This window comes from Panthera pardus, unplaced genomic scaffold (assembly GCF_024362965.1).
Source record: "Panthera pardus isolate Hobbes unplaced genomic scaffold, ASM2436296v1 HiC_scaffold_6, whole genome shotgun sequence".
NCBI classification, from domain to species: domain Eukaryota; kingdom Metazoa; phylum Chordata; class Mammalia; order Carnivora; family Felidae; genus Panthera; species Panthera pardus.
In genome coordinates, this window is record NW_026526991.1 from 60,923,865 (window position 1) to 60,933,693 (window position 9,829).

Below are 9,829 nucleotides of genomic sequence, written 5' to 3' on the forward strand. Positions count from 1 at the left end.
CAGATCTCTGGCCCTGGCCCTGGCCCAGCCCCTCCCCACATTACTCCCTGTCCCTTCTCCTCCCTACTTCTTCTCCTCCCCCCCCAACCCACCCCCCCCCCCGTGGTTCATCAGCACTGCCCCTCCTCAGGTCCATGGCACCTCTTTTCCCCTCTATGCGATGGCCCCCAGGCCCTAGCATGGTGCCCCCAACAGCTCCTATGAATATCCTATCTGCCTCACTCACTAGTCCTGATTGACATCTGGTCCTACACCAAGGTGGTAAGTTCTTCACCTAGTCTAACCTCCATCCCTTCAGTTACAGCAGATCACTTTCATTATCCCGCCAGTAGTGGAACTGGAAATCAACCCCAACTGCAAACGAGCCACCCCACCAGGAGTTTCCCTTCCATCCCCCAGCATTCTCCCCTTGCAGGCCTTTCACCTGCTTTCCCAGCCCCGTAGTTTAGCAAGCAGAAAGAGAAATCTATTTCACAAGCATCATCAGCTCCCCACCCCCAACACTCCTTCTGCTGAGTCCCAGATGGTCCTCTCTCCCTGAGCCCTCCACCCACTCCCATCGGTACTTCAACAGAGAGGCTCTGGCCTCTGGAGACTCTGTAAGGCCTCAGTTCCCCCCTGCCTGCCGGCCGAGTGAACAGAAGACCTGCGCCCAGCCCTCACACCTCCCCTCCGAGTTTTCCCCTTCGCTCTACTGTTTTCTTCTCAAGGGAAAGTCCCTCTCCGTGTCTAGCCTTCATCCCTCCTGCTGCATGCCTAAATCCCCTTCCCTTCTTTGCTCTATGAGACAACCCCTTGCAAGATCATAAACGAAATCTTCCTCTCGCGTTTGCCGCCTCCTCCTGCCAGCGCCCCTCCACCTTCCCGCTCCTAAAACCTGTCCCCCTAGCCTGGAGAAGTTCTCCGTACCGCTCCCCACCCCCACTCCCTGCCCCGAGCTCTGAGGACACCCGGAGGCCCGCCTGGGCCGCCGACCCAGTCTGGGACCCGGCCACGCCCGGCTCGCCCGCCCGCGGGGCGGAGACCCCCGCAGCCCGCGGCGCAGCCACGACGGGGTTAAGGTTCCGGGCGGGGGGGGAGGGGGAGGGGGCCGGGAGGGGCGGGTGCGGAGCCAATCGGCGGCCGCAGAGTCCCCGGGGCCGCGAGCGGGGAGCGCCGAGCAGGGCGCCGGGAGCCGAGCGCGCCGGGCTGGGGCCGGGGCCGGAGCGGAGCGGAGAGCGAGCGCGCCCGCCCCAGCCCCGAGTCCCGCCGCCTTCCCTCCCGCCGCAGCGCCGGCCCAGCGGCCGCCGCCCCAGCCATGGAGCAAGACAACAGCCCCCGGAAGATCCAGTTCACGGTCCCGCTGCTGGAGCCGCACCTTGACCCCGAGGCGGCGGAGCAGGTGCGGAGCCGGGCGGGGTGGCAGGGGACTCGCCCTGCAAAGAACGAGGGACCTCCTGGGCTGGGGGATCTGAGAAACCTGCTTCGTCCGCCCTCGGCAGTGCGCCCCTGTGAGGGCGACCGCGCTCAGTTGGGGGGGAGGGGGGTCTTCTATCCCCTCCCCCACTGTTGGAGCCACCTCTCCCTGTCCGTGCTAGCACGAGCGCCTCCACTCGAAGCCTGTCCCCGCAGAGTCGCTCTCTGCGCCCCAGCCCTGGGGGAGGGGGCCTGCCTGAGGACACGACCCCAACCCCCTTCGCCAGTCTGGCATCCCCCACTCAGTCAACCCCCGCCAGAGTTTCTGAGCTCGAGTGGGGGAGGGGGCGCCGTAGGGGCCCGGCAGCCTTGCGGGAGGGGTTAGGGGAGGAGGCCGGGAACGGAGGGAGCCTGGTGCTGCAGAAAGGAGTTGAAAGAAGAGAAATAGCTCTCCCAGCCCTCCCCTCATTGAAGGCCACCTTGCGTGACTCCAGAGAGTGAGAACCAGAAGGAACCTAGGAAAACCAAGAGCGCCCGGGCTTTGGGGAGAGGGGTGGTTGGGTCTGCAGGCTGAGGCTCCCCTCTAATGCAAGTCTGGACACGTGGGTCCTTATTCCCAACTCCTGCCCTTCGGAGCAGAGAGTGGGGGTGGCCTGCAGAGAATGGCGCTGGGAAGCCAGAGGCAGGGGCTCTCTGGGAGCTGGGTGCAAGGGACTCCCTAAACACGGGAGCAGCACTGCGCTGGCCTGGGCTCAAGGGGTGGGAGTCAAGGCCCTGGCCCAGCCGTGGGCCTGGCCTATTTTTAGCTCAGAGCAGCCTGGCAGAGGCGGCAGTGGATGAGAGTGTGTGAGCAAGTGTGTGTCTCAGGGAGAGTGAGCATGTGTGTGGAGAGGGTGACCACCCGTGGTCACTACTACCGCCCATTTGCCAAATATTTGCTCATTTGCGCCATCTCGTTTTGTGTTCTCTGTCCATTTGCCTGGACATCCCCGGTCCTAAAGAATATCTGTCGGCCACAAGGTCAGTTCTCCATTTCCCCTACGCGGCTGCCAGGGCTCTGGCGGGGCCTCCCCACCTGACAACACCCTGTGACCTCTTGGGATGGGCTGGAGAGGGTTCTCTGTGTGGGCTCCAGCTGTTTGGGAGAAGAAGGTCAGGATCTGAAGGGAGGGATAGGTGCACATAGTCTCCCTGCAACTTCAGCTTCCCCAAGTGTGGGGAGGGGTGAGGAACCTGATCTGTCCTCTCCCTGGCCTGGGGGGAGCCCCATCTCCAGACCCCCAAGGTGTGACAGCAGGATGGACTGTGGTGAGGCCTCAAGCCTGGTGAGGATGAGCAGGGTGGAGAGCCCGAGCCTGGGGAGTGTCCCCCCAGAGTCAGGGGCAAGACTGTTAACGCCTGGAGGCAAGGGATTAGCTAAGATACCCTCAGCCCCAGGAAACGGGCGTGAGTGTGGGCTGGGGGTGGTTAGGGGTGAGGTTCCAAGGACTGCCTTCCACTGGCACAGACAGGTCTCCCTGACACCTACATCTGTTTGGTGTTAGAGACGGCAGGTGTCCATGTGTATTGGGAGGAGGAGGGGGTAGTCCAGCTGGTTCAGGGGTCGGGAGACACAGGAGGAGAAGATAGTTCTCTGGAGCCAGAGGGAAAAAGAGAGAGACGGGACTGCCGCCTGTTTTTCTCCAGTCTTCAGAAATCGGTGTCCTGTCCACTAGACCTGAAATTCTAGCTGCAGCCTAACCTCAGCCCTTCTCGCTGTGTCGTCCAAGTGTGTTACCCAAGCAAAAAGCTCCAGGCGTGGCAAGAGGGCCTAGTCCAGACTGACATGGGAGAGCAAAGGGGGTTAGAAGCTAGGAGTTACAGAGCACAGAGTGGCAGGGGATGGAGGGGCGCCCACGGCGACCAGGTATTTGGTGTGACTGGTTTGGCAATAAATCAGAGGCAAAGGCACGAGGTATCCTTGAGCACTCGGAATTTGGGGAGGTGCAAGAAAAAGAAGAAAGACCATCTATTCACTTCCTAGTAGTTCAGGTACCTGGGGTGGGGGTGGGGGGTTACTTTAGGAAGTCTGACTTTACTCCCTTCTCTGATATCTCTAGGATATCAAAATTGTCAAAGACTCTGAGCGCCTAGAGATCTTGTCCAAGGTTAAGGAAGGGACCTGTCCAACATCACAGAGCCCTGGTGCCCTCTCAAAAGCCCTTTCCGGCATGCTTGTGGTCTCCTTCTCGGACTCCCAACTTCCACTAACACCCCCACCCTCTCCCTGTCTCTCTGACTCTTCCACAACCAGCACTCCCCCTCTGCCTACAGCAGGAGAGAAATAAAAAGGAGTCCTCTCCTAGGAAAGGATGGCCCTCACCCCACATTCGGGAAGAACAAGTACCCGCCTGCTGGTGCCCAGCACATCTGTACCAGGAATGGCCAGACGGACTCACAGCTCATGTGTGTGTAGTGCATATGTGTATGCATATGTGTATGACTGCACACACACACACACACACACACACACACACACACATGCACACACACACACACAACCAGCACTGCCAGGGACCTTGAAATGTCACCCAAAACAGATGCCACTGGATTTTCCAGAGAAAACAGTGACCCACCCCAAGAGCCCCCCATTCTGTGCATCTCACTTCTTTGGGGAGAATCCCCCTCTCAGACTAACACTGTGCCTCTTGCTAAGGCTGACATCCATTTTCTGGGCATAGAAAGGGGCGGGCGTCTTACCACCCCCGCCCCCAGTGGTAGTGATACTAAATAATGGACACAGAGAGAGAGAGGAATTCCATCCTTCAGTATCCTCGCCCTACCGTGCTCAGCCCTGGATGATCTTAACCCCTCTCCCAGCCCTTTGGCTTTCCCCAGCTCTGCTCCCCCGGAAGGTTGCTGTAGGGACTCCAGCCCCATGCGTTCCCCTCACTTCCAAGCCTCAAAACCCTCCTGAGAAAGGAAAGAAAACCTACATGTCCCAAGAGTCCTTGGACTGACTGCAACAACAATCAACTTTATTGGCAGCCTGGCAGAAGAGCAGCAGTTGGCAGAGGGGCTCAGAGGCCCAGGAGTCAACCAGCTTTTATATGTTAATTTCTTAGAATGGGACCCTGGGCCCCCCCGCATAAGATTTTTCAGGTAACTTTAGCACCACCCCCCCCCACTAGGTCCTGCCTGTATTTTATTTACCGTTACAAGGATTTGCCCAGACCACACTTGCTGACAAATTAGAAAGGCAGTGTGTCCGATGACAGAGGGAGAAATTTAGAGAGGGGCATGGAATTTAGAGAGGGGCATGGGCGAGGGAACGCACCTTCAGACCTACCTTCCTGGTGCCGTAGCCCAGGCTGGGCTGGGTGTGAGGGGTGCTGCCCACAGATGCTGGCGCACAAAACGTTCCTGTCTGTCTGGGGTGGTGGGCTAGAAGACTGGGGGAAAGCCCTCGTGCCCTGTCAGGTTATTTCTGACCATCGATCAGGATGGACGGAAGGACAGCAGGCCAGAGATCGATGCATTTGAGCAGATACAGCTGCTGAGAGGGAGAGCTGGGGAGATGCGGAAACAGAAAGGGGGATGGGGGATAGAGGGGGCGGGGGTGATCTTTTGTGTCCCTAAGGGAAAGGGATGGGTCCAAGAATGTCCACCCTGGGACCTGAGGCTCAGTGTAATGTGGTCATTTTTGAGGTATGTTAAGCGGGTGGCCTGGATTATGTTGCTGAAGGGTACTGGGTGGGTCTTTGAGACTGCCACGTGCATTTGACCTCTCCCCTCAGATTCGGAGGCGCCGCCCCACCCCCGCCACCCTCGTGCTGACCAGTGACCAGTCATCCCCAGGTAACCCCCCCAGGATGGGTCGCTGAAGGGACTGGGGGCTGCTGAGGGGGTCCAGTGAGAGAAGGGGGGGCGCTGGCTGGAAGAAGGGCAGATCTGAGGAGTCCGAGAGCTTCTAGGTCCCAGGGTCGGGAAAGCGGGCGGCTGGATTAGCAGGAGGATTTCCTTTGCTTTGGAAAGATGGAGCAGTGCTAGGGAGGGGAGGGAACGCACCTGCGTCCTAAGCCCCCCCAGGAATTGGGGTGGTCAACTGAGTGCCGTTGCTGCGGCAACAGTCTTCCAGGTTTCTCGAGCAACTGAGACGCTGAGGCCCCCACCCCCAGAGGCAGTGACAGCTGTGAGGGGGAGACACCGCCTCCATCAGCTAGCCTCACAGCCCCCAGAGGGGAAGGGGAAGGTTAGACACAGCTCAGGGAGCAGCTGGCATGCCGGTCACCACTGTGCCCAGCAAGGTCTGGGGAGAGAACAGGGTCTCAGGGAATGTCGGGGAGAGGTGGTCATGCTAATAAGCCAGACTGGAGTTCAAGATGCCTGAATGTCCGGCTTGCCCCCAACTACCAAAATTGGTTGTACCTCCCTGCGCAGGATAAACTTGCTCTTTTTTATCTGGTATTCCCTCCCGTGCACGGTTCCGTTCTGAACCTGGGGTCGGGGCAATGATTGGGAGGAGAAAGAGCTATGGATACTTCAGAGAGAGGAAAGGAGCAAAAACACCACACCGATCCCACTTCGGGAACCTCCAGGTCTGAGGCGAGGATGTAGATACACGATGGACCACAGAGTCAAGGACAGGACTACGTACCGGGAAGAAAGCAAGGCAGGGGGGAGCTGAAGAGAGCAGGCCTGGGGCAGCCAGACATCAAGGCTGACTTCCTAGCGGCCGATGTGAGGGACAGATCAGGAAAGAGGTGATCACAGAGGCTCCTCCCCTTGGGAAGTCAGCTCTTTTTTGGGGGTCCCCCCCCGGGTTTTCAGTCCTCTTCACTTTCTCCTTTCCCTGTTCCCCCTCAGAGATAGATGAAGACCGGATCCCCAACCCACTTCTCAAGGTGAGCTGGTCCCTCAGGCTCAGCCCAGCCCAGAGAATTATTAGAGGATTATTCCTCAGCCCTTCCAATCTCTAGGGCCTTCCGACTCCCCCTTCTCTGCGTCCCTCCCAATGAGCGGACACACACTCACACCATATCCCCCCACACTCAGTCTCTTTGCTCACTGTGGGGACGGGGGTAGGGGTGGCTGGGAAGCAGGAATGTTCTCCCCCACTTTCTGAAGCCCACGCCGACCCCCCAATCTCCAGTCCAAAGCATGGCAAGACACAGAAGGTGGGCGAGACCGGCCGGCCCCCATCTGTGCCCTGTGTCCTTCACAGTCCACTTTGTCCATGTCTCCACGGCAACGGAAGAAGGTGACGAGGACCACACCCACAATGAAAGGTTAGGAACACCCTTCCCATCCCCTTCTGCCCCGCTGTGCCTGAGGCTGAGCCGTAGACCTAAATGACCCCTTTGCAGGGAACTGTTGCGAAGTCTTGAAACCTGCCTCTGTTAGAGTTGAATCGTTTGCTAGACAGTCTGGGCTGGACTCCGGTTCTGGCTCCCACCAGCTGGGTGGCCTGGCAGAACCTGCTTAACCTACTGAGCCCTGAGTACCACCTCACTATGGCAGTTAAATAAAATATGCAGTGCTCACCACACAGAAGGTACTCAAATATTTCTTGAACCTAAACTGAGTCTTTTCTTTTGCCCCAAGTATCCCAGCAAGTTAGGAGGGTCTTTTCTTCCTGAAGGCCCTGCCCCTCGCCTCTCTGACTTTTGAAGGAAGTATGTTTTATTGTCTAGCTTTAGGCCCTCCTTAGTGCCCAGCGCATATCTTTCCCCACCCCCCCCTCCCCCCCACCAACCCCCCCCCCCCCCCCCCCCCCGTTCAGATCTCAGGGGATGGAAATGTCACACCAGCAATGTCTGCCGGCCCTTCAGCGGCGCTGTTGAGACTCTGAGCAGTCACGTCCCTCCCTTTCTGTGCCCCCAGAGCTCCAGATGATGGTTGAACATCACCTGGGGCAACAGCAGCAGGGAGAGGAACCTGAGGGAGCCGCCGAGAGCACAGGGACCCAGGAGTCCTGCCCACCTGGGATCACAGACACAGAAGCGGAGTTAAGGCTGGGCCCTTCTGGGAAAGCACAAAGTACGTTGAGGCTGGGGAGGGACTGGCCCGGGAGGAGGCAGACCTTAGCCGTGATAGGGAGGGGTCTACTAGGAGCCGGAAACTGTCCTGGGAATATGGATATGTCTGGATGTATTCCATGTATTTGCGTCTCACCTTTGCTTACTGAATGAGAGCAAACCCTCCCCACCTGGGCTGCAGGGCTCCCTGCTGTACGGGGGGAGGGAGCGAGCCCACCGTGGTGGGTCCAGCACGCACAAGCTAGAATCCTCCTCACTTGACCAGCCCGGAGGCCTCCAGCGACTCACTTAACCTCAGTCTGTAAAATGATAACGACGTTGCCTATTGCATTGGGTTGTTTGCGAAAATGAAAGGAGACCGGTTCCTAGCCCAGCAGCTGACACATGCAATGAACCGGAAGCTGCTGGTAGTGCTGTTAACACATCTCCACAGTCCCTCATCCCAGGTGGGATTCCAGAATCCAGAGCTTTTCCCATTCTACGAAGGTGACATGGTGTGTGTATATATCTACTGATATTACGTAATACCCTCCAACAGAGCACCCTGTAATCACACACATTAATATTTCTGCAGTGAAATGAATGGTCCTACCAAATGGGATAAAGACTAAAAGGAGTCCCGTTATCATCTCAGGTCAGGTTTTGCCCAATTGTACCCAAACTTTTTTGAACTCCCCTTTGAAGCGTTTTTTTATCTTTCAATTTCTGATTGCAAATTTAAAAAGTGAGCCTGTAGTAATCATTGTGATGAGAGAAAACACCGCTGGGCTTGTCCGGTTGCCCGCAGCCTGGTCTTGGGCCCCTCTCAGAGGTCACTGGATGTAGTGAGAGGAGCAGCTCCCTCTCCAAGCTTTCATGAATACTGCCTCTCCCTCCCACCACCCCTTTTCCCTCCTTAGAGCCTGCAGAATCCATCCCTAAAACTCAGGAGAGGGGCAGTGAGAAACCCAGCACAGAGGAACCCACAACCCATATACCACCATTGGATTCCCAGGGAGCCAACTCGGTAAGAGCCTAGGGCTGGGGCTGCCTGGTCTACAGGAGAGCAGGCTGTGTCAATGAGGGCAAGGACTAAGATCTGGAATTAGGGGATGGGGGAACAGAGGACCGGCTTCAGTCACTGAAGAGCTATTGTCTGAGGCAAGAAGATTTGGGGGTATTACGTATCCGTGGACAGAGAGAAATGGGATTAAGCTGCAGGAGGAAGGGTTGAGGTTAGACTCTGTATTGGGGTTTCTGGCTCCTGGACTGGGTGATGAAGTAGACCGTGGACTTTCTGAGAAAGGGCATTTGGAACCTAAAGGGAGAGCCTCATGTCCAAGCTGGGCGAGCAGTGGTCATGCCTGGAGCGGAGGCATTGATGAAACAGCCTCGTGGACTCTGATTTTACGGTCCTCCCTCCCCTGCGTAGGCCGGGCAAGCAGGGCGACTGGCGTCAGACATCAGAGGTTAGATGCTTGAGGATGGGCGGACTAGTAGGGATGGGGACAGTAGGACCTCTGGTCTCTCACATGCCCTCTTTCTGCCCCTCCCCCACAACAGGTCTGAGAGTGAAGGAGGTATCCTGGAATCAAGACTGCAGTTGGGATGCATGGACACTGGATTTGTTTCTTATTCTTCACTTTTGGGAAAAATCTCCTGTTTTTAAAAAGTGATAAATTTGGTGTTAGGTGCTTGGCATTTTCCTTCTTTCCCAACTTAGAGAATCCTTTCTCCCTCCCTTCTTGTCCTGCCCCCTCTACAACTCCCTGCTCTTCTGCCCAGCTCCTTCTGGAAAGAAATGGGGAAGCTGGGCAGGAGAAATGGGGAAGCTGGGCAGGAGCCTTGAGAAGGGGTTGGGGTGGGGGGAGTTCTCCCCCAACCCTGCCCTTACTTGCTCTGGGAAGAGAGATGGGGGTCAGACAGGTGGAAGGACTAACTTCCAGGGCACCAAGAAGGAAAAAAGGCCTGGGTTCTCTTTTCTTAATTGCAGAAAAGATACCGCCACCTGGCAGGGTTGCCCTGCAGCTGTGAGACTTGGGAGTTGTAAGGCCGGTCCGGCTGCGACTGTGCTGTGGCCGCCGCCTGCTGGACAGGAGGTGGAACTGCACCCTGGCTCGCCCATTGGAAAGAGGTGTTGCTTGTGTGGATGCCTTTGCAAGTCCTCCAAACCTTAATGATTCCCACACTTCAGGGTGTGTTCCCTCCTCCAGCCATGAGGAGACCACACCCCCTGCTCCAACCCGTTAGCAAAGACGCGTGGAGAACACAGTGGCTATTAACAAAGAGGCCTTTGCTGGGACCAGGAAAGATCATCTCTCCCTTGTCCTAGACACTGAGGGGCCAGGGGAAAACACAAAAGCCAGCACAGGCGAAGAAACTTCCATAGTCAGGCCTCTCCTGCTTTTGTCTTTCCAGGGGGGAGAGGGGAAGAGGGA

At 57.3% G+C, this 9,829-nt stretch overlaps 1 protein-coding gene across 1 annotated transcript; it reads left to right on the forward strand.

Annotated features, from left to right (window-relative positions):
* The first annotated feature begins 1,129 nt into the window (after positions 1–1,129).
* PPP1R1A (protein phosphatase 1 regulatory inhibitor subunit 1A) lies at positions 1,130–9,085 on the forward strand. The gene is made up of 7 exons (XM_019419637.2): positions 1,130–1,381; positions 5,172–5,232; positions 6,241–6,278; positions 6,599–6,662; positions 7,258–7,413; positions 8,312–8,418; positions 8,955–9,085. The coding sequence occupies exons 1-7, from the start codon at positions 1,298–1,300 to the stop codon at positions 8,958–8,960; spliced, it is 516 nt and encodes a 171-aa protein (XP_019275182.2). The 5' UTR covers positions 1,130–1,297; the 3' UTR covers positions 8,961–9,085.
* The last annotated feature ends 744 nt before the right edge of the window (positions 9,086–9,829 follow it).

Excerpts from the sequence above, each read along its gene's own strand:
- PPP1R1A (XM_019419637.2), top strand. The coding sequence starts at position 1,298 with ATGGAGCAAGACAACAGCCCCCGGAAGATCCAGTTCACGGTCCCGCTG. Across the intron at positions 6,279-6,598 it reads TCCCCAACCCACTTCTCAAG|TCCACTTTGTCCATGTCTCC; the intron begins GTGAGCTGGTCC and ends TGTCCTTCACAG. Across the intron at positions 6,663-7,257 it reads GACCACACCCACAATGAAAG|AGCTCCAGATGATGGTTGAA; the intron begins GTTAGGAACACC and ends CTGTGCCCCCAG.